This window comes from Gymnogyps californianus, chromosome 16 (assembly GCF_018139145.2).
Source record: "Gymnogyps californianus isolate 813 chromosome 16, ASM1813914v2, whole genome shotgun sequence".
In the NCBI taxonomy this organism is placed as follows: Eukaryota; Metazoa; Chordata; class Aves; order Accipitriformes; family Cathartidae; genus Gymnogyps; species Gymnogyps californianus.
In genome coordinates, this window is record NC_059486.1 from 5835832 (window position 1) to 5860952 (window position 25121).

The 25121-nt window shown below is 37.2% G+C and overlaps 1 protein-coding gene across 1 annotated transcript in view; it reads right to left on the reverse strand.

Annotated features, from left to right (window-relative positions):
• Positions 1-25121, reverse strand: part of CABIN1 (calcineurin binding protein 1) — a 116233-nt gene that overhangs the window by 52718 nt on the left and 38394 nt on the right. Inside the window, exons 26-28 of the mRNA XM_050906552.1 lie at positions 21593-21775; positions 19149-19480; positions 13037-13150 (exon numbers count right to left, since the gene is read on the reverse strand). Of these exons, the coding sequence (XP_050762509.1) occupies positions 13037-13150; positions 19149-19480; positions 21593-21775 (629 nt within the window). The remainder of the gene's footprint in view (positions 1-13036; positions 13151-19148; positions 19481-21592; positions 21776-25121) is intronic.

Genomic DNA, 25121 nt, shown 5'->3' on the forward strand with positions numbered 1-25121 from the left:
TTGATATTTCTGAATTTCAGCATGGGAACTGACTTTCCAAAATTTCTCATCCAGATGCTGATGATCTCCAAAGCAGTTAAGACTGTTTTTTGTAAATTCCTTCACTTGAAATTCTGTAATGCAACCTAGCAATGCTGAGAACCCAAGCATGTTTCCTGATTGAGAGCCATTAGACTTCCTCCAGTTTGAGCATACTCACTGCGCAGTCCCTCATCAGTGAAGTATAGCGAATGCATCTTGAAGCTAATTTCCACCCTTTTCTTTGTGATTGGAAATAGCTGCAACTGGACTCAGAAGTATTATTTCATTCATTTTAGCTTTCATAATTCTACAAGACATTTGAATAAACTACCAATGCACTTAAATAAAGTGCTTTAGTGTCTCATTGTGCTACTATCTTCTCACCAAAATCTTAGTTTTGGAATTCAGTCAGTTGCAGGAGTAGGACTAAGTCCTCTAGCCACTGTTAAAGATAACATTTCTTTCCTATTAAGATTAGTTTTACTGCCTAATAGATTTAAAAATAATAGTTCTTTCATTTTTACCCTGCCTTAAAAAGTCTTTGTTCTTCAACATTACAACTGTTCTTTCTCCTAAAATACACATGAACACACACACGTGCATGCACACAGAGTAAAACTCAAAAAGTCCTTTTACTGTTGCTCATGTTTAATCCCTGAAAGACAAGAATTCATTGCCTGCAGAGCCCGTTTTACTGATGACGAAGCATTCAGGATGCATTTTCCTATGTGTGTCTGTCCGCCCCCCCTCCCCCCATGGAGAAAACTGGGATACATATATGGATCCATTGTGCTGCAAGGACTGAAGACCAGCTATGAAAGGGTGAAAAATTACTTGTTTCTTTCTATTCTATTGTTTTGGGGGGTTACTGTTGCAAGGTTAAGATGAAAAAAACAAAAAAAAACTTCATACGACAATGGCCACAAGAACTATGGGGGGCAAAGTCTGAAGAGTAACTCCTCCCATATATGGCACTAACTGGTGAATTCTCATTTAGTTAAAGTGAAAAAATTACTCACAAATATTTTTTTCTTGCTTTGCTGTGCTTGCAAAGCAGCAAGAACATCTCGTTATAAAAGATACAGAGGAGATGCAGTACATTTACTTCAAGATTTGTGCAAAGGAAGAACTAATAAGGAATAAATATGCCCATCAAACACTACTTGTTTCATTTTTCATTCTCATCAACTCTGATACAAAAAACAAGACTAGCTATTAATTTAAATTTTCATCAGTTTCTAATACTTTTATACCTGTTTTATTTACAAACTAGATGGAATATTGCTTATTTGCTGTTGCAATTAAGTATTTAAAAAAAAAGTTTTCTTAAAAAACATTTGGTAAAAGCTTAAGCTTCCAAAATCTCAGTCTTTGTTTTGAATTAGCTTAACTTTCAAAAAATTAGTCTGTATATGTAGTTGCACATTTTACTTGAAATGCTAAAAAATATAAAGGGTTTGGTTTTTTTTTTGGTCCTGAAAGCAACATTCACTTTAGTATAATTAATTCAGAAAAATACTTTTGCTTTCTTGTTTATTGGAAAGAAAATGACGATGAAAATATCCTGACCTAAGACCTGTTGGGAAGTAATTTTCAGTAAGACCTTTAGTACAGAGCTGTCAGACTAAGGGCAAACAAACAAAGCCAGATGGTTTTTTTGAGCCTGCTGGAACAACTACTTTGTTACAGACATGAAAACATCACCTTTATGTGTCACCAAATACAATTTTTAAAGATTAAGTTTATCCCATTGTCAGTATTTCAGCTTACAAACTAATTGGAATGTGCGTTTTATTTCAACACTTACATTCCTATTAGGAGTATTTTCTCTTATGCTACAAAGAAAATGCTTTTGAAATCATTGCACTGCATTCACATCAAAAGTCCCACCTTCATTATACAACTATACTGGCCTGTAGTCCCTACTTCTTTTTAAAATCTGATTTATGATTCTATTAAAGTTTTTTAACACTGAATCTGCCACTAGCTGTGATACATGCATGGATTATAAACATAAAATATGTACTCTATAATAAGCAGATCAGTCATGATAGAAGACAGTGTGTTAAAGTGTCACAGTTTGGGATGGCTACACTCTTCTCCATGGATGAGCTACATAGACATAAAAGCCTGGCCTGTCTTCAGGTTTGTCCCAATTTTTCCCTCTGGAAATACTTTAGTCACTTCAGAGTCAGTATCACTGGAGTAAGCGGAGCTCAGGGACCCTGAAATATTGTACTGGATAGTTATAGCATTAATTAAGAAAAAACAAGCAACAAACCCCAACACATACTCTTAAACAGTGCAGTCTGTCCAGAGGAACAAACTAGGTATGTGTAAACAAATCATTTTAGCTGTTACACCAAGCTCATTAAATTATCTCAAACATCTGAATACTTAAGAAAACGCCATTATATTAATGACTTACACTAGTTCCAGTCTACTAAGCAGGAGATCATAGTGTAAATGCTGATACACTTTGAATATACACACAGGGAGCAGCTGAAGACAAAAAGATCTAAATAGAAAATGACCTGGTAGGAGTTTTCAATTCTGATTTTTATTCTGTGTCAGCAAACCAAATAGCCAGCAAAATTCATAATTCATTCTGAATAACTGTTAGGAAGTGCTTCAAGTGAAAGGTCTGTGTTTTTTCTGATTTTGCTTCCTCTAACCTATAGAAAAATTAAACAACTTCATAAAAGCCAAATTTGTGAAACTGTTTATTGACAGGAGGTGAGTAAGTAAACTGGTGGAGATGAAGTGTGGGCAACTGAAATGAACAAAGGTTATAAAGCTCCTGGAAATAAGCCATTTTTCACTCAAGCTCTTACAGGAACTTCCCTTGTTGGATCACAGTAATACATTTGAATGTTTAGAGGAGCAAGCTAAAATACTGACCACTATGGACTCATTACTTGCGCTCACCCACTCAATCATATTTTGTTTTGATTCCTTTCAGGAGACTGAGAAAGTCACCTTGTTTAAGCGGTCAACCCTTGCTGTTTCACGTAGTAGCTATCATGCAAACTCAAAAAGTGTTCATATTATACCAGGAAATCCTACCTCCTCCACAGGAGCCAAACAGTCTGGAACAATAATACACTATACAATATTCAACATTTTTACTCCTCTAACTTTAGGAATTTTGCCAAAGATGGAGTACTATTACTCAGAGAACTCCTGCTTCAATATCTTCATCTAAGCTCCACACAGTGACACTGCTGTCAGCTAGCAAACCGTTCATCATACGCTAGCTACTGCACAACAACAAAATATGTTCTTACCTATCATCATCTGCCATCTTATCTTCTCCATCTTAACCTTTTTAATTGGCCAATTATATCCTGCTGTAGCCATTAAATTAAAAATATTTATCTATAAATGCTATCCACTTGCACAGATGTACACACAGACTTGTATCATCCTGCTGTCATCCCACATTCTTCTGTTTTCATTTTTACACTACGGCAATGTATATCCACGAAAAATACTTCAATCCTTCTGCTGAGAACTGTAATTCCAGGAATATTTCTCATGAAATATACTGCTTTAATAAAGTTAATTTCACTATTAACTTTCTTCTTTCTATAAGGATGAAAGTTATAATAAATCACCATAATGCCCGGTAAATTAAAACCATCACAGGTGCAGAATGAAATTGTCGCAGGGTTTCAGAAAGGTAGTATGAGCTGTTTGTCTGATGGTAGCTGGTTTTGTATTCACTTACTGCCATTTGGCTCCTTTAACCTTCAGAGTGAGATTGGTATTTTTACACAGACAAGATACAGGAATGAAAAAAATCTGTCATACCTGGAATATGGAACAGACAAGTGCTGTACTAAGCAAGATCAGATACAGGCTGATATCTACCTCAAAAGCAGCCCTGGAAATATCTACAAAATTAAATACAGAGAAGAGGAAACTGCCTTGATTAATGTCACAGAATCTTCTTAACATACAGCTGGTAGAAACAGCTCATCAAGAAAAAAAATACTTCATCTTGGTTATATCACACATAGTTTCACCTAAGAAAGAAACGTTGAAGAAAATTGCTCTGAGTATGTCTTGATTCTGGCTATACATCCATTAAATTTATGTTCCTCAGAGTAATGCTATCAGTTTTAGAACAAAAGGAGAGGGTATTTAAAGACAACAAGGTATGACTTCAGACACATACACACTACTTGCGTGTTCAACACTCTTGTGTGAACTCTACACGTTGATATTAAAAGGAGTTATGTCAAAGCTTTCAGTCAGAGGCTATAGGAATTTGTAGGGGAAAGGAAAATGCTAGTGCTAGCTAATTAGAAAGATGCAATTTTATGTCTTAGATTTTCTTTTAAGATTCCAAATTTACTCTTTTCTGGTTTTGTTTGCTTTGTTTTGTTTATGCAGCAGTCTACACTGAGGTAACTGTTCTTGCCATTTATTTCTATGATAAAACTAGGATAAATAACTCACAGTAAGAAGCTGCAAAAACTAGTCTGATAACCAGATAGCAGACATATAATATAAAAACATGTATTTTAAAGACCTTTCATGGATCATCACCTTTAAAACTCTGCTCTCCTACTGTATTTAAAAATCTATTTAGTTTTAAAAAAAGTCCTATTTAGATTTTTTTAAAAGGAAAGAACCTAACCAACGTTTAAAACTAACCCCATTAAGTGTCTAAAGGTAGCTCTCCCATCCATATCTGATACACAGCTGGCAGATGGAAAAATCAAATTATGGATTTAGTCAGTACACATTTGTAAAAGGACACTCGTCACACAGTATTCCAGCAAGCCTGCATCTTTCAAATACTGTTTAGAGTGGGTGAAACGGTTGCTGTTAAACTTTTAAGATCCAGCTTTAAAACTAACTGCTTTACGTCCTGTAACACACTACAACCTCCATGACAATCTCTCTTCTACAAAGCCGTATCTTCATTTATTTCAGGGTTATTTGTTCCCTAGCTTACCTTTGTCTAGAAATTCATCTACTCAACAAAAGAAGAAACTTTTCCTAGGAAAACAGAATGGAAAAAAAATAGCTGTTTAATATCCACTGGCACAAACGACAGTTCAAAACCCCATGCTTGTATCTCCAGGGATTTAGATTTATTGGCATCTTTACTAGCTGGGTCTTGGAAGCCTGCAAAGTTAGCCAGAAAGAACAGCGTGTATATATTGAGACAAAAAACTCTGTGAACGATGGACATTTTTCACTGATGAGTTCTGTTTTTCCAAGAGGATGAAGAACTGTAAATAACATGTTGGGCAGAGGTTGAAAAAGTTATCTAGCTTTTTATAGGCAACTTCAAGACTTCATTGCTTACTGGGTTTCTGGTTTTAATCCAATCACTATGAAAGTTTCACTTGCACAGTTAACTCCTTGCTTACCTTTGTTTTCAGAGTTGGTATTAAGATTGCATAAGAAAGTGAGCACACACGACCGCAAGCGAGAGAGAATGAGAGAACAAACTCCTTTGTACCCACTAAAAGCATTCTTCCAATTAAAATGTTAGAAAATCTGGGCTGGAGATGTATAAGTAGAATTACATTAACTTTACAAGTGAAAAAAAAAAAGGAGCAGAGAAGGAAAAAGGCTTGCTACTAGCAAAAGAACAACTATAAGGGTAAAGTCAGAAAAGAAATAATGAAATGTTAACTCTTATTGTAGGGGCAACTAGCATCACAATTTCCCGCTTCCCCTTCCCCCAGTGGAAGCCACTTACCATGATAGACAAGAAAAACAATGGAAATTAATATGCTTACTTGACTAAAATATGCGGATTCTCAAAAAGCTACCTTTTTCCACATAGAAAATGTCTACCTGTTTCAAACATAGACATCAATATCAGTAAATTTAATGGAGTCACAGAAAACACATTCTCTTCCATACATTCACTTTTACAAAATTGACTTTCAGTCATGGTTTGAGAGAAGGGCCAGGCTATCACCTCATTATGCATTTTAATGAGCCAACTTATTCAAAACTTAAGCATTCATTTAAAAAAAAAAGTTTCTAGACTTGATGCAAAAATACCCTTGTATATACAAACTATATTTAATCAACGCAAATATGGCTTCCTGAATCTGCAGGCAGGCGAGACAATGATTTTTTCAGTACAAGTTCCTCTATCCTGTGGCTCAATGGACATTCAATGATGGGTGCTGGGAGCACCACGCCTGTGACACGGTGTTGCTCCACAGAAGATATAGTGAAGGGAAATTGAGAAAATTAATGAAGACCAAAAAGGAAGAAAAACAAGAAACAGAGGATGGGAAGACACTGATTTGGTTTCACTCTTCAATCTTCCAAACTTTAGTTTATACTGTAACTGCCATTTATACAGCTGACTGCATTTACAAATTAAGGCATAGGATTATACAATCATTTGGCTCAGAAGAGACTCCTGGAGGGTTTTTTATTTATTCCTCAGCAGCTTTCCACACAAGTGTCTCTTCACCACACCAGAAATGGTTTCCTCACACAGATGAAGAACAATAGCTTTATAATGACATTATTCAGGAACGTAGGAAAAGCGATGAAATACTTGTTAAAATTACTGAGGAAGCAGGCCAGGCAGGCAGCATGCTAGCTCAAACATATCTCCAATGCAGTACAGCAAGGTCTCCGTTATCTCTTCTTAAGGAGAGGTACTGGATGACCCATACAGCCTCAGCTCACGCAAGCACCTCTGCAGCAAAGGTTCCCTGCAGCATAGTGCCTTCTAGCAGCACACCAGCGCACTGCTGACAGCCCTAGTTTCTAAATTGTCAAATCATTTCATAAAGTAGCTGGCTCTTCCTAGCACAAGAAGAAAATACGTAGCAGGGAGATGTCTTTTACTTAACATCTGAATACTTCACAGTCAGTAGAAAGCTGGCAGTAAGAATCTGCATTTACTGAATGGCACTTTTACAAACCAGAAAGCTCACTCTTTCAGGGCCTATTTCTTGCACAGTGAAAACACAGATATTTCATGGCTACAATACGGCCATCTCCTGAAAAGATTAAAGACAATTCTGTCTTTTAAACTACATAGGGATTTAACCATCCTCTAACCAGATGTCCCCATATGCCTACCATAAGCATAAAAAAACAAGCATAAAAATATTAGACTATTAACATGTGTTGTCATTATGGTATCGTTATTATTTTGTTTTATGCAACTACACAGAAGGTCAGTGTTAATGGTGGAGGTCACCTTTTCTAGACACTTTTTTTGTATACCACCTATTAAATGGTACTAAGTCTAATAACTTGTTTCAAGCGTTATCTAGTTGCTGGAATCAAAAAGGGTTTTTTTTAAATGATTCCGTTATGGTTTCTGTTCCCTTGTGGTTGCATAAAAATGGCATCCAAAACACTCAGAAGCAAGAAGGGCAAAATTGAATAACTAAACCCTTGTGATTTCTGGGATGTCACTTGTGCTTTTTTTTTTTTTTAAACTTGAGTTGGCAACCTCTCATACTCATTTTCACATAAAATGTTACAAGCACTAAAAAGACCAACATTTTTTCAAAAAGTTGCAACCAATCATGATCAAGCTAAAACATAACCATTAATTCTCTTAGAGCCCCCATACGTGATTAAACTCAAACTCTCACCACGTTGAGACATAATCTCAACTCACATGGATGCACAGTAAGTTTCTTCAAGTTCTTTCCCTTTTCCCCCAATCTGATTCAAATGGCACTATTTTTCTCAGAAGACTCATGTTCCACATAGCAGATGTCTAGGAGCTGGAAGCACACTTGCCAACTAAAAAGACACACACCAGCTATGAGCAGGAGGAGAGTAACTCAGATCTATCACCAGCCAAGGACAGGAAGGAAAGCAGAGCAGTAGAAGTTCTAGGAAAGTGATTTTAGTCTGCTGTTGTCTCCAGTTTCAGGCTTTTCCAGTACATGGTAGGAAACAGTGAACCTGAGGCTTCAGTCAGGTTGCCACCAGCAGCCTTGAAGAGCTGCCCTTGGCCCTGTGTGGTATTTGGGGGTTCTTCAGGTCAACATTAGTGGCAACCTCAGACTGGGCAGAACAAATGTCTAGAATAGGTTCAGACCACCCTAATGGATTTCCCTCTTCCCTTAGATGATACATAGCCAGTTATCTCTAACAGAGACATTAAATTCTCTTAACAAATGTTTCATTTTAATTCAAGTAATGGGAATCATTAGTGCTTGAGGTTACGCTTCAGGAGCTGGGAGAGAAACAAAAGAAGGCTGTATCAGATCAAAAGAAAATCCCATATACTCACTCAGTGCCATATTTCTGACAGTGACCAGTAATGTATGTATATGGGAAAGTATAAAAATTGAGGCATATAATGAAACTTCCTTGATATAACTATCCAGCTTCCAGGGATGCTGAGGCATGTTGCCTTCCCCCCCCCCTCGACAGTCCCCTGGTATTAGGGACTTCTAACAGCCTTCTTTCCTACATCTCAAATTCACCTGTGTGGCTCTGGTTGTACAGAATCCCAAAACAGAGTTAGTCCTTGCACCTTGCTCTCCTTTTCAGAATCAACTTTCCTCTGGTAAGACAGAGAGACGTTAACTCTCAACCTGGAACACAACTTCGGAAAGAACCTGCTACACAGGGAGAGTAACAGAGAAAGCGCCCACTGGTCATCACCATGCTATAGTAAGAACTACTTCTAGAAACTTGCAGCACCAAACTTAGACTTTATTCTTCAACTGCTCAGTGTCCAGAACTTGCAGTTCTGCACAGCAGAGATCTCCTGCCAGTGCCCAGTCACACCTGGTATGAACAATGGCAAATTAAAGTGAAATCACTGCTATCTCTCAGCTTCTGGCTCCCAGTAGATGCTGCTACCTTAATTTGACCCTGCTTACTCAGACCACAGAATGAAGAGCTTCAGGGATACAGCATAGAATAAACATACTGCCTTTCTTTTGGAATTAAAAATAGAACAATTATCCTTAACAGTTTGCAGCAAGACTTCATGCAAATGAATGTCTGCATTATAGTATATTGTGTGCATGCACATCTTTCCTATGTGGGGAACAGTTACCAAAGATGGACATCAAGATCTTTATTACAACAGATTATTATTACCACAGAAGATATGCCAGGAAAATACAAATACTGTATATTAAACCATATGGAGAAGTTACTGGTACACTGAGCTCAACCATCAAAACGCTTCTTCCACAATCACCACCCACCCACAGACTGATGAATACCCATCATCTGTACACAAAGTTTAACTTTGTTTTATTAATAGTGGCATGAAATCCGAATATATAAAAAAAGTGCCCTACTATATAAAGCAATGTTTTGGGATTTTTTTTTTTTTTTGGCCTGGTGAATTGATTTCTAATTTAGTTACTATAGAAACCATCCTGGAGCCCTCTTTTTGGGGGAAAAAAAAAAAGTCTCTCTATATTTACACACACAGATAAAGAAGAGGAGAAAAGCTAGACTGTACCTATACGTGCAGGTTATAGAGAAATGTGTAACTGTCCAAACAAAAAAGACTTGGTATTCATTTATAGGAACACAGCTAAAACTCCTGTAAGTCTAACTGCAATAATCATTCATACAATGATTGCTATCACTAGCAGGGCCGTGAACGTGCAAAAACCTCTGGTCCTAGAAAATCAGGGCTGTTCTTTTCTGTTTGGGAAACAAATAGGTACAATAATGCAGTAAGCATTTTTTTTTCTTAGAACTGAAAAAGGGAAGTTCTGTGCATCCTGACATTATTCTAATATGTCAAATTAGAAGAAATCAGGGCTAAGTGAACATGCCTTTTTTGCTCATTCTGAAGACAGTAAAAAATGAATTCAAAGAGATTTCAGTTGCAGCTGAGTGACAGCTAACAAATTAGACAACAGACCGTGACACACAGATTCAGACCAGCAATTCTGCAGTAAAATTTAACAGGAGACAGCTTTACCCAGGTTTATTTCTTTTCATATAGTGCTGTCATAAACATTTCATAAATAATTCTGCTAGGAGTATGCATGATTTATAAAATGTCTGGGAGGAGCAGGCTGGCACAGTCCCTACTTGTCTTTGAGCTGCTAGCTTTCTCTCTTGCACACTGTTGTTTGTACTTGTAAAATTGAGTCAGCTATAATTTCAACAACCCTGAATCTTCTGTACAAGAGATTAAAAACACTAGTGCTACTTGCTCCAGAAGAAAAAGGTATTTCAACAGTAAAATATCTACAGAAAGCCACTTAGACATTCATTTAACTCTTTTGCATCATGAAGGCCAAAGAGTTCTCAAAAATAAAACCAAATGTGTTTCATGGAAGCAAATAAACACTTTAGGCAAAATGTTTCTCTTGAAAATAACCCTGGAGGACATTAATAAGCTTAGAAAATCTTAAGGTTGGCCATTTAATTTCTAAGATTAGATGCGACTACTTACTTTTGTAGAGCTCTGTAATTTCTGTTTTATCACCCGACTCTGTATGTGAAGACACTAGCTGGGACAGTGGGCTGTAACACCATCTGTATGCAATGGATGACACACAAGTCTGTATTCTGAGCACTGACCCAGATGGTGCAGTACATTTGCTTACCTACTGCCCGGCTAGGAGCTTTGCGCAAGAACAAACTAGTTGAGGTTTAACCCAGACAAGGGCAATGCAGTGTTGAGAGATTTTTTTCCAAGTTGTTCACAGATTTAGGTTTGTCCAATTCTGGGATGTCAGATGACACTAACAGCTTTTCTTCATGGGCGCTTGTAGCCCCTTCTCTCTTGGATCTGGATTTTCTCACTGTGCTATGTCTGTGTGATCTGTACTGGATTACTGCCACATGTTCCACACAGAATGTTACTTGAAGAGGATTTTGAAAATATAGCTGGGTAGAAAATGAGACCACCAAAATATTTTATCATGCTAAACTCATAATGTACACTGTACCTGTTAACAGGAAGACTAACCTACATGCATGCAGGAATAAGTCAAGATGTTAGCACTGATTCACAAAGACCTCAACAAGTTGTTTTGCTGTCTGAGGCACTCCATGTGCTAGTTATACTATCACCATAGCTGAGAGACACTAGAGTTGAGTCCCCAAATTGAAATTTCTCAAGCCTGGAGGCAGCGGTCTGCATGGAGGACTCTTGACTAACACTGTCTTCGTCTGTTGGCAGACCCAAGTTCAAGCTGAGAACATCATTTTCACACATCTTTTCTCTTTTCTAACAGTATTGCCGATATATTGCACTGGGCTAGCATATACCTTTTGTTGAAGGTTATCTTTTATTTCAAAGCATATTGAATTTCTTATTAAGGAAAATTAATAATATTCAATTATGGGAATTTTTTGTTGATTTACAAAACAATTATTATACAGCTGTCTAGTATCTATACTAGCACTTTTCATCCTTCAGAGTATAAAAAAGATCAGTATGTGGAATAAGGAATGATTGTTTTTTGAAATAATGCTGGAAACATCCACCTAGGGATACAATGGAATCTATCTTTAGATTAAGTTATCTAGCATTAGCATTCGAAAACTAGATATGATTTAGGTCAACCACTGATCTCTCTTAATGTGGTAATTCACATTTTCAGGTAGAAACAGTCCTTTATATACACTGCTCAGTTCCCTACTGCTCATCTTCCTCATACATGAAAACAGGATACTCTTGACACTTAACCCTGCAATGATGAACAAGTCAGCCTCGATCATGCAAAGTTCACACTTGACTTGAAGCATGTTGAGTAATTTCATTAACTTCTATGAGAATACTTGTGTTATCTGGATCTGAGCCAAAGTATTCACCAGCTTGAAGAGTTAATCACATTGCAGGATTCTTGTACAGAAAGCAGGCAGATATTGCAGGGAAATAACCAGAACAAAGCCATGCAGTCATCAATCAGGTCACAACTATTTGGTCTATACCCTATCAGGCTGACAGTATTTGTTAATCAAAACTTCTATCCAGAAAGATGGAATGACATAGAAGCTCTTTTTGCAAACTGATCCATGATACAATTTTGAACCATTGTCAGTATTCCTTAGTTGTTCAACCCATTTGACGGATTATAATCAGAGAAGAGTACTTACCTTATACTTAACAGAAGTTTGCACAGAGGTGCTAATTAACACAACATACAGCAAGAATGTAGATGTTAACAGATATAAAATGGAAATAAATTTCACAATTAAAATATTAAAACAGAAGCACTGGATGGGAAAGCAGAGACATAAAATTCTGTCACTGCAATCACAGGCAACCATGTAACAGATACATAGGCCAGAAAGACAAACAGAACATCTCCAGGTTCTCGCCACACATTGCAAGCCACAAAACACCTAAAGAATCCTGTCACAAAAGAACAGAAGGCACAAAAACCTAGAACATACAACAGAAAAAGCCAGAGATACTGAAGACAACAGCAATGTGTTAAGTTGCAATCACAGCAGGGAATTTGACAGATAAATGTTCATGTAAGTCTCAGAAGTATTCTGTGTCTCATGCCACTGAGAGGCACAGACACCCCTATGGACTAGAAGATATCACACAGGGACAGTCTATACGACAATACTGCTACTACACTGTGGGACTTGGAAATACTCTTTCTGCTGAGCCATGCTACAAAAGCTGAATACAAGAAAGCTCCTTCCCACTCCGGAGATTTCTTACAGCAACCAGCACTATTTTTTTGTCATGAGAAGTGCAAGTCTAGTTGAGAAACAGTAAACAAGAGAATAATTAAGATGAACAGAATTAGAATTCTTATATAGGGCTCATGGTAAATGATGCATAACTGAGAAATGTTGGTGCTTCACTCCCCACGTTTTCAAGCTCATCAGAAATAATCCTTCTAATGTGCTTCCCTTCAAGACAGGAAAATCCCAGTAAATATCTCTATAATACAATTCTGCCTTTCCTTTAGCCGCTCATGGCTTGTTTAATGCGCCTTTGCTGAATTTCACATTATCATCCCTTTGCAAATCTTTCAAATGAGAAACAGGTGTTAAAATGATGGCTGAGAAAGTACCGGTGTGTTTAACAGCTGTATAAACTTACATTGAAGAAATTCGTCTTGTTCCTTTCGCAGAAGAGGCCCTGCGCAGGCATGTGCTTCAGCTGCTGCCAGGGGACCCCGCTGCCCAGCAGCACGTCACGGGCCCACTGCAGGTTCTGTGGACGAAAACAGGGCAGGTGAGTTGCAGGCAGGGGATGGAAATGCCACCATAGGTAGAAGTACAAAGCACTCACTTGCTTTGATTTATTAACCTGCATTGTCATTTCTCATTTTCCACGTAGCTGCTGTTCCAACAGTATTTGTAGAGGCATGGGATTTGGAGAAGACACCCCTCAGGAGAGAGCAGCCAGCTGGCTTCTCAGAGCAAGCACCCAGACTGATCAGCCCCAGCAGACTAGTCAGTCCCCTACAGCTGCTGAGTCCAGCCTCCTATCATCAAGTTTTGCTTTGTCTTTTTTTTTTTTTTTAACCTGTCTTCATTTCATTGAGATCCACCCTCCATCTCTTATCACCTACAGAAACCTGAACTATAGGTATATTTAAATCACCTTAAATTTTTTGTTAAAAGCTGAATTTTAATGCTCAGTATAAAATAATTTATATATAAACATATAAAGTTTCTCAGCAAACAGTGGAACTCACTGTCCGGGGTATCCTGCAGCCTTCCTCCACACACCAGGCCCCTCACTGCCCGCCCCGGCCTGGCCCTCCCTGTCCCTCAGTCCCTCCAGTTGCCCCCCACACACACGCTCTGGAAGCCGCCCCTCAGCTCTTCCCTAGCGCCCAGGCCTAACAGAAGAGGCAACCTTTGGGCTTAAACTGCAGCCTTCTTTTAGTGGGGTGGTGAATTCAGGCCTTTTACCTCTACCCAGCCATTGCCCTCCATGTAATTTCACTAACCTCTCTGGAAAATTCCATGCCTATCATCAAATTTGGTTAATAGCGCTCAGTGAGTTAACAAGAAAGTATCGGTAGGAGACTAAATGATAGGCAGCAATCAAGAATTCATAAAAGCACTACCCCTCTAAGAGTTCAATGCATGAACATCTCTTGTGTAGCTGAGAACTAGGGACAGCTGTTGGCTCCAGGCAAAACGTTACTAACAGATGGGACAATTACTAATTGTAAGGTTTCACTGACGGAAGTTTTGATTTACTTCAGTTTTTAATTTCAGTATTAGAAAGTAGCCTTTGAGTCGCATTAGACTGCCTTTTTTAGAGACAACTTCACTACAGAGCAGATGAAACAGGAAGATGTTTGGTTCATAGAGACAAATGAGAATGTTGAATTCTGATTTGTGTTCTGTGGGCTGGAAATATGCTTCTGTGAGTCATAAATTTGATTAAATCATGTCCATCCAAGAAGTATATTCCAGTTGTAATATCTTTGGGGGGGGGGAGGGGGCGGGGGGGTGGGGTGTTTATTAGCAAAGTTCTTATCCTGTCTTCCAGATTATTTGCTTTACAAGACCCTGGTGAAACAGTAAAAGCCCTGCTCAATCGTAAGTGCTTTTGTCCTAATGACAGTAATCACGCAGAAATCTCCAGTCTTACCAGAATTGGAGCATCCCCTCTAGCAAAATGGTGATTCATGTGCATGAGAGCTGAACATTAGAAATACTAACCAGATATTTACAGATGTCAAAAATCTTTCATTCAGAGAGCTGATATACATACTTATATAGGACCTTCATGATTATAGCGTATGACAGTCGAGGGGATTTGGATAGCTTTCTTTTGGTACGGAACAAATACATGTTCACTCATAAACATCACAAGGTACTTTCTGGCTAGTCAGGGGAACCCGTAAATTTAATTATTATCGTTGAGTGTCAAATGTAATTAAGATTGAAGCAAGCAAGTATGTAAACTTAACTGTATACTAACTTTTTCCTACGGTACTTCTTTTATAATATGTATTTCTGTAATCCTGTTAACCTAAGCCTGCAAAATACTTTGAAATACATACAGAAGAAAATACAACACAGAAAAGAACATACAAAAATCTGGTCTTCCGTGAAAGTCATCCTGTTTTGAATAAAATCAGAATCCAGCAAAAATAAGCCTATCATAACGTCCAAGATCCAGGCACATAAATGCTTTGTGCCAATCATAGTTATCAGAAACATAAGTAAATTCCAAGTGTGAAAACGAAGTAAAAAATTACCTAATGTGTGGCAATCTGAATCTTACAGTTAAAACTATCACATAAAAATTAAAGGAAAACAAAACCCTTAAGAAAGCTACCACCACAAAGCTTAAATATAAAAATACCAGTCTAAACAAATTTTAGCTATGGATGTATTCCTGAATCTGAGTTTTACGATGAAAATGTTAAGAGATCATTAAGTGTAGCATCATGCTCTGGTGATCTGCTGTGCACATTATATTGACCATCCATAGGCATGTATTTGGTACATATAATTCATAGGCTTTTATTGAAAAGATGATGACAGTAACCTAGCTAGGAGGAAAAAAGATCATTCAGACAAATGGGGCAATTACACAGTAACTTCACACAATCAAAACTAATGGGAATAAAAGATGTAGTTACAGATTTTCCACTACCCTTCTCCTTAAATCAGCATGATCAGTTATTCCCAGTAAATACGCCTGAGCAGGTCTCAACTCATTAGGTTTCACAGAGTCCGCTCTGCTTAGTTTTTAGCTGATGAAGTTATTAGGAGTGGGTGAAGGGATCCAGGACATAGCAAAAAGGATTTATTCTTCTTGGCACACTGCTTGCCAGTCTGAAATGCTGGATTTGGCTGTCTGACTCAGAGCAATTATGAAGTACTCTTTCCAGTTCAGCTGTTGCCTCCCACATCTTTATCACCCCAAGAGTCAAAGACAAGACAACTGACAAGGGTACAATAACTTGCAGAACAGTTTACCAGCATTGTTAAAGTGGAAAAGGAAGATCTCTTATGGTCAACCAAGTGGAAATCTGAGTCACCTGAGATGGATACCCCTTAACTCAATGGTGTCAGAAGCCACCTTTACCTAACTTGGAAACTCCATGAAGTGTTGCTGAGAGGTGTACAAAACATTCTACTATACCTTAATCCTTCCCTCCATTTTCTTTTATAGTCTGTTAGAAGGCTTTGTCTCAAAAAACCCCTAGTGCTACTGCATCAAATAAAAGCAAAATAAAAACACTATTGACCTTGAAGGGTAGCCTTTTGAATGCACTGTTATTACCAAACTGTTGCTACTTGAAATGCTTACATCTATTATGCTTACAGATTATGCCCGTCTCTAAGCATATATTAAACCTACATAGATATAATCTTGTAATTTTTACATGCATGTATTATGCCTAGTTTGACTAAATTGTCATGCCACTGACATTATGTTATACCTGACATTAATTTCCCCATTAAGGGCTCTGTTAATAATGGACATAATAGAAGATACAAACTTAAAAAAACTAAGTCATACAAACAATATCGATGAGCAGATTCTTCCAGGATTTACAGAGTATTTTTTATTTTGAGATAAAAATATTTACTTATGTGCTTTTTTATTTCCTGACAGTCTGCTGGTTGCAGAGTATCAGACCAGTTCTACATATTGATCCATAAGGACCATAAGGCAAATACTTTTTACAAAACTTTTTAGTTATACTGATGAACAGCGTCTTGCCAAGTCTTATCTTCTCCTTCCAAACTGTGCCAACACTTATTTTGGAGGTAAAAATCACAAAGGATGAAGACTTTACTTCAAGACAGAGACAAGGTGAATGGGAAACTAGAACTACTGCCCAAACTGGCAATGAAGTAACTTCTGAAAATTCATCCTTACTTTCCTGCACATTTATTCCAACAAAAAACAGCTATGTACAAATTTGCTCTGATAACAGAGTAAAACAAAGAGAAATAGCCTCCAAATAGTAAGCAGGATTTTGCAGGGGAAAAAGAAACAGAACATGTAGCCAAACAAAATGTTGAAAGATTTTGAAAAGATGTTAAAAAAAGCACTCAACAACTATTTTTATTAATCTCGCAACAGCAAAACCTGTAAAATGGGAGAAAACAGATTGCATATGGAAAACTTGTTTTTCTATGCACTATGGAGACCTGCCAATCCCCTCCTTTCCCAGCCAACCATGAATTTTGGCTATCAGTCTAAATTCTTCATACAAATTCCTGGCACTGGTACATAAATGCTGAATTTTCCAAGATTGTTATATGCATTTAAAAATTAATTTCAGCTTTCTAAAATTTACCAGTAATCCACTCTGCCCCCACAGCAACTCAACTTGATGTAATTTATCTCATTTTTTAAATCAGGCTTATCATCAGTATATCTAAGCATACTTCTTACTCCAGTTACTGCTGAAAACGCATAGATGCATTTTGTGTTTTAAGTTTGTTCAGGAGTATAACTCCCACTAAAGACATATTAGCATACCATTAAGACAGACATTTGACATTGCTCTACAAAAGAACCTGAATGAGTCATCAAAGAAAGAAAATTACAACCTCATGAAAGTATGTAGTATAGATATATCAGTAGGAAGATTTCTTTTTGCAGTGTTAAGTAGTTGTTTGTTATGCAGAGAAGTAATAAAAAAGGGCAGTAAAACCCAACAATTGGCTAGTTGAAGCCAACCTGGTAACTACTAGGCTCAAACAGGCAGGATTCAATTTTTCTGAGTTCCAAGAGGAGACAGATTTAGAAAACAATGTGTATTTCATACAGAAAAACATTACAAATCACTAAGTTGATATTTATATAGGGAGAAAGATATAAAAAGCAAAAGAGAAGGCTTCATGGGGAAAAAAAATAGAAGAAAACATTTTGCAAGCAGTTCCTCAGGCAAGGACATGCTATTTGAACCAGTAAATTGAAAACAGGCAGCCTTTTTTGTTGAATGTTGATACAAAATCATTTGTCAGCAACAGTAATGACAGATTGCAGGAATCTACGGCTCCTATTAATGATTAGCTCCATGGAAAAATTTAACAACTGTCACATACAAACAGCATGAGAATGTTTTCAAAACAAGCTATCTTTAAAAAAATGGTAATATTTTTCTGGATAATCACTGTACAGCAAAATGGAATATTCATCACCTTTCAGTAGATCGGTACGACATGCTACTGCTCAATTTGCAGCAGTACTGTTGATATGCTTTGCTACTATGAGGCAAGGGATAAGATTTGTTTCCATTACCTTCCCTTCCCTATTATTCACACAAGCTTCAGTACTGATGGGGAAGAGAATACAGGAAGCCATGCAGTGCAGCACATGACATAACACAAGACTTCCAAATACAAAATCTGTGAGTTCAAACCTTGATTATGACAATTAGTGAAATAACACTGATAATTTCAACCTACTATTCATACACATTTTACTAACTGATACTTCAGAAAGACAAAGGATTATAATAACAGAAGTATGCAGAAGTAAAATAAAGAATGACATAATTTTAAAACCAAAACAATGATAATTCATAGCAGAAGGCTTTTGAAATTAATTTTATTATGAAGAATATGCAAGGGTCACGCTGGAGGAAGCAAGTTATTTTCCCATCACCTCAAATAGGAACTGATACTATTACAGCCACCAAGACATTGTTATTCCTGTTTAATCCAAAATCACCAGCTCATGAGCAGTAGGACCTCTGACTGACTTTCACTCAGTGATTTCTAAACAGCAAATAATTTTGTCTTTCTCAGGATGACCTCTGTGCTCTGACAGTAGAAAAACTTTCATTCTACAAAGACCCAAGAAACCCAGAAAGTCTGTGTCACATGATGTGTTTACACCAATACTGATGCATTTCTGCTTTCAAGTCACTTTTCAGTCCACTTATTCAGTAAAATAAATAATTGCTGTCATTTTTACGAGAATATCTTAATTTATGTGACATATCTAAAAGATAATTCTCTGCTGAATGACAAAAAATGACTTGTGCAGTCATAAAAAAAAGAGATTTTCTACTCAACTGGCCTCTCACACATGAATCAAGACAATCTATGAGCTGAAGACTTCCCAAAGCATAGTTCCAATCCAAACTGCATTAAACAAACTTACCTGCTGTATTTTAACACTGAGACTTCTGAATTAGTACAAATGACAATACAGTTTGTTTACTTGGGCAATAAACACAGCTAGTCAGCTACTGTATCGGTGGTCTGCTCACCTTGTGTGTTTTGCTGTATGTGTACAGATATGCCAATCTGTACAGGCTCTTGTAGTGCTGGGGAAAGCGGCTGAGACACAAACAGAAGGAGGCAATGCACTGCTCTGTCAGGAACTTCCGCTGTTCCTCAAGGTCTGCTGGAAGACCATGAGGAAATTCAGATGTATCTCCACAAGGTTCAGCTTTCTTTTTGCAGTCCCACTGGGAGGGTGGGGGGATTGCAGCTTTGATGGGATTGCCAGAAGCAGACTGAGGATCCACCAGAATTTTTTGGCCAGTAGGCTCAGCAGGATGGTAAGATTCTGAGCTCTCCAGCAGCTCTTCTGACTTTCCTGCAACTGGAACATTAAGAGAAGACCAAAGTGACAATGAAAATTACAAAATGGCAAATGAAATATACAAAATGACAAAAATTAAATACACAAATGGTAATCCTTTTCTTCATTAAAGCATAGACAGAATTATTGAGTGGTTCCTGAAAAAATTATGACTATTCCTATGTTTAATGAATAAGTAATTTTCAGCTCATTAACAGAGCCACACACTGATCTCACCATTGTCTTTATTTGGGTTTTTCCCTGAGCAATAGTAAGAATTCAGCACACCTTACACAATGCAGGATTTTATATACTGTTGGAAGATGGGGCAGGAGGGGGGACAACAACAAAATGAAAGTGTAAATTCAGTAAAATTCTATTGCAAAGAAAGTAAGAAGGAACAGAAAATTAAAGCCATTCTGCCAAGTGAAATGTATTATTCTTAACAATCTACCTAGAAGAACACAATTCCAGAACACAATTTAGGCTCAGACAGAATGATTAGCAGCAGCTAACCTGGCCTTCTGGATAATGTAGGACCTACAGTTCCATCCAAATATTTTTGCGATTAACTTGGTAACTCATAGTTCAATTGACCCATCTTTTCTTGAAGGATACCAAATCTTACTTCAGAAAACATCTGTGACAGCAGGAGCTTCCACGTTTCCTGTTTGCTAGTCATTATTGCTGAAAACATGCGTGCTACATGCAGATTAATTTTTTTAACTTTGATTTTTAGTCATGGAAGTTTACTGTGTCTTTGTCTTTGCTAGAATAAAGAGCCTCTTAAATTAGATCTTATCTCCTAGCAGGCTAGAGATACAGTAGAATACACTTCAACCTCAAGTACAAAGCTGCTCCTTAGCTTTTTTCCTAAGGCTGAACTTTGAGTCGAACATGTTTTCCAGAACAGAAATTTTTCAAAATTTGCTTGCACAATCTATGTATCCATTATAATTTTACTCTACAGATAGTTTTATGGAAAAACACAACTTCTGTTCTAATAAATGTCCGTAATGTAAGAATGCATTCAACACAGTTTTTCTGACAGACAACTGATGACAATAACACAACGCACTGCAAGCCTGAAAGAGAGCCATGTTTTTAGTCTAGTACCCAAAAGATTACTGGATTTAGTGATTATGTAAGTACTATTTCACAAAACTAGGAAGTGGCATCTATTTCACCGTATTGATGCAAACATCATCATAGACTTCCCTAGCTTAGGCAAGACTGAAGTAAAATACTCTTAAAAACAAGAAACCAAACTAATCCAAGTCTGCGAACAAAAAGATGACTAGTCGGCAGTTGTTCCTAGTGAGACCAGTGAAGTGAATCAGAGCTATCCACATACCATGGTTTCTGGATCTATGAAACTGGAAAAGACTGAAGTATAGTGTGAACTGGCAAAAAAGAGTTAACATCCCACAAAGGGCCACAACCCGGAAAGGTGGGCAAAATTTACACATTAGTCTTGTTTGTCTTTCCCTACTGAAGTCCAGCCTCTCTATCTACTGCCACATCCAACTGTACAAACATCAGATGAAGGGAAATTCCAGCTAATGGATTTTGAAACAATTTTTCCAGTGGAATACAGAACACTTAGTACTATTATATATGGAAAAATTTGGTAGAGAGCAATTCCACTTCTTCACTGAAATAAAGTATTCAATGGAATAAAACATCTAATTCCACTACTTGTGCTCTTCTATGTACTGAATATCAAGCTGCTACTGGGCCAGAACAAAAAGGGCATCTATACCTGGGGAAAAGAAAAAATGTTTTGTTTGCGATTATCTTCAAATAACGACTTCTTAAATTATTTAAAGATTTGAAACATTGAAGAAAGAGTAAATAATAACCTAAAAGAAGGCAAGCCAGTCAAAGGGCCACCACAGACGGCAGTTTATCATTATTCTTTTCTTTTTAAGGTTTAACAGGTAGTACAAATTGGGAGGATGGCCACATAAACAAAGCACAGTTCCAATTTTAAGCTACACACATGCAGCAATAATGCCTAGTTAAAATTCTCAGTCACAGTGCAGCATATTTCAGTGTTTCTGCATGCCAGAAAAAACATTTTAATGAGAATATAGCAGCTGACATAATCTATTAATTCGGGCATACTCTTTTCCTCTGTAGATCCCAGGGTCTCTTTGCTGGGCATCAGTGTATCAGCACAGGTAGTAGAAATCCTCTTCTCTGTGTAAGTCTTCCTCAGGCTGTCTTGAGAACTGGCAGGCTCATTAAACATATCCTGTGTGGAACTGGAGTCAGACAGCACCGCTGCAGTGCTATCCTGACTCCTCTCTGCAAAAGAGATAAGGAAGGAATGCACCATTTCATACTCATCAAGCTGTTACTTGCATCTTGGTAACAGCAACATAAAACTGCAGCCACTCTACAAACCTCTTACAAGTGCAATACAGGATCCTTAACAACCACCAATTCTGTTGTCTAAAAGGTATTTATTTTCTTTTAAATTGTCTGCTTCAACTTATCATTTTCATCTCACCTCTTTGTGCTAAGAAATTAAAACCCATCTTCTTTCGCTAGGTATTACTTAACACTAATGTAATAGGGAGGTCCCTGCCCCACCACATTTCTTCCTAGAATATAATCCTGGAATTTGATTCAAAAGCAATGGTGCTCAACTTTCAAAAGCAGTTAGGCTGAGGATGCAATATTTCAGCTAGTATGGTCCTATAAAATTTCCCGGGTTTACTGTGCCATTTAACTTGAAAAACACCCAGTATAATTTTGAGTCTGACACAAGCAAAGCTCAATTGACAAAACAAAACCACGAACAACAATACTGGTAAAAATTACTCATGAAGGACAGAAAAATCAGTACCATTAGAGGGCAAAGACTTACAGGAGTGATCACTGATGCCATCTATCCTGCAGGTGTTAGATGCTGTTCACCAAATGTTCTGAAAGGTGATTTGATACAGCAAATAAACAATCTATCAAAGAACTAAGTCTAAGACAGACAGGAAAACTCTTGGACTTCAAGGCAGTAGACAGAAGAATAGGAGAAGTGACTTTGCCTTGACAGAGTGGAGTAGTGTACGTTGGCTGCTGACTACATTACAGTCACAACTAAGTTGTTAATCTGCTGATGGCTGTTACAGCACAGGAAAAGTTGTACGGGATTGTGACTTTATCATGGGGGATAAAATTCACACCTCAGAACAAACAGGCGAGTGAAAACGTTCCACCCATGTCTGAAACCTGGCTGATATAACCCCAGTTCTTCTACATCAAGGTTTATCAGAGGCAGCCCTGCATAACTAAAAAATGCAGCTTAGTATCTCCAACAGAAAGATGCATGCCTGTTCCCACTGAGATGGGAAATTGGCATTTTTCTGTAAAATTGTGCCAACATAATTCAGTCCAACACAAAATTCCGATACAGGCAATTCTCTCTAAATCTGTAGCCCAAAAGATTAATTTCCAGTTTCTGCTTAAGACACAAGAATACCTTAACCAAGAGGCATGCTACATCCATTGTCTACGTAGTTCCACTGCATTCTTATTCATTAATTTTCTTGATAAGATCAAGAAAGAAAATTAAAAAAGCAAAAACCTTTGCTTTGAGATGAGCTGATAATTTAATTAAATTTCTTCTGTTCCATCTGAATTGCACTTGTTCAGGAGAGAGCTAAGGGCCTCCTATGAATTCATTTTATCAAGATAAATTCCTCTGCAGACCTTCAGCTTGCAGATCAGGTTCTGCTTATTAGGATTCCAACAAATTTAAACCAAATTTGATGCACTCTGTAGGCTTTTCACTACCACACAAAGAAAACCTTCCCTTTCAGTGAACAGATCTTAATAAAACTGTATCTTGAAAAAGAATGGGGGAACAGTATTCGCTTCCTAATTGGAAGTTATATAGTTGGTTAATGGTGACAAGTTTTATACAGAAATAATATAATTATAAAGAATAGGAAGAGAAGGATTCTGAAGAGAGGTCAGTCAAGCTTTAAATGACTCATTTATAAAGCTTTAATAACTTTCTGTGGTACAAATGGATACTATTGAACTCCCAGTTGGCATTAGGAAAAACATTGACAGTAGCTCCCTTGATACTTTTTTTAAAGGAAGTTTCTGCATCTGTGCCAAAGAGGCTGAATTACTCATCTAGGGAATTAAAAAAAAATTGCACATTTCCAAATGTTGCCATAAGCCTGGAGGTCAGTTCTGATGTGTGGGTTATGACAGATGATGCATTAGAATGTAAATCAAGAACTGCTAGACCAATATGCCAGTGATATCACATCACTAGGAAATTACACTAGCTTCTCAGCATGCAAAGATAGACAATGATCTAGCATGTTAAATTTCAAACGTATGCATGATAGGGAAGCTTTTCCCTATAGGGAACAAATGCAAATGCCTCCTTACAATTAGCGAGCTATGTTGATTTGAAACTTCTACTAAAATGAGTGTAGGTCTAGGTATGTATGTTCATTCTCCTTTTCTTTCAGTACGTTAACTACATTTAAAAAAAAAATCTTAATGATATTAACATTGGGCTCCTTAATCACTGAAAAACAGAGGAAGACTACTGTTGAGACAACTTCCTATTGTTTTAGATACTTCTTGAATGCAGTAGAAGCTTTCAAACTAAGTGGGTCTGATGAAAAACACTAGAGTATTTCAGAAATTAGCAGCAGCCACCAGTTATTAGTGTTAATTTCTCAGAAGTCACAGAGGATGGGTGAAGTTCCAGGGAATGGAAAATAAAGTATAGTACATATCTTTACAAAGGATAAAAGGTCAAAGCTATTAGCCAGCCAGCCTTCATTTTCCACAGAATTATTTGAACATAAATAAATAAATAGTCTATAAGCACCTAAAAGATAAAAACATCAGTAGTAGAAAATGTGTGTGTGTATCCCAGCACATATATTCACATGTGCCTGTAAAGAATTATTGATTCTCAAACCAGAAATGGCCAAAATGTTGTGCTATTGTAAAAGCAATTCAGCAAACTAGCACACTTGAATGTATAATCAGTAACTTCACAGAAAAAATACATAAGAGTCTTCCTGTTCTACTGAGCACTAATGAAAATTAAGCTTAATTATGGTGTCTGTATTTGGGACCCACATTTTAAAAAATACACTGAATAACTAGAATGAATTCAGAGGAGAGGAGAAAAAATGCTGAGAGATTAATGAGATGGCATATAAGAAAAACATTGGGAGAACTGGACTTATTTATCTTCAAAAAGATGAGGGAGAATTTCCAAATACATACAATTAACCAAAATAAGAATACAATAATTGCTTTTCATATTCACTAAGTACAGAGCAAGATGCAATAGGCTTTAATTGCAGCAAGAAAATTGCGCTTTCCCCCCCCCCCCCCTAATCTCCAGCTTAACTGTTACATACAGTTAAAAAATTGCATAGACAACCTATAGAATCGCTGGAGGTTTTTAAGGGCAGGTAGACAAGGAGCTATCATTTGTCAGGTTACCCAAGATGTACCTTAATACAATAAAAAAGCTCTGTCAATACCTAAATGCTGCAGTATGTAATGCAGAACTCATGGCAACTGCACCAAGTCACATCCTAACTCTGCTTTTAAAAAAAAAAAAAATTACATATTTTTCATATGTGCTCTTCTAGCCTAAATTCACAAA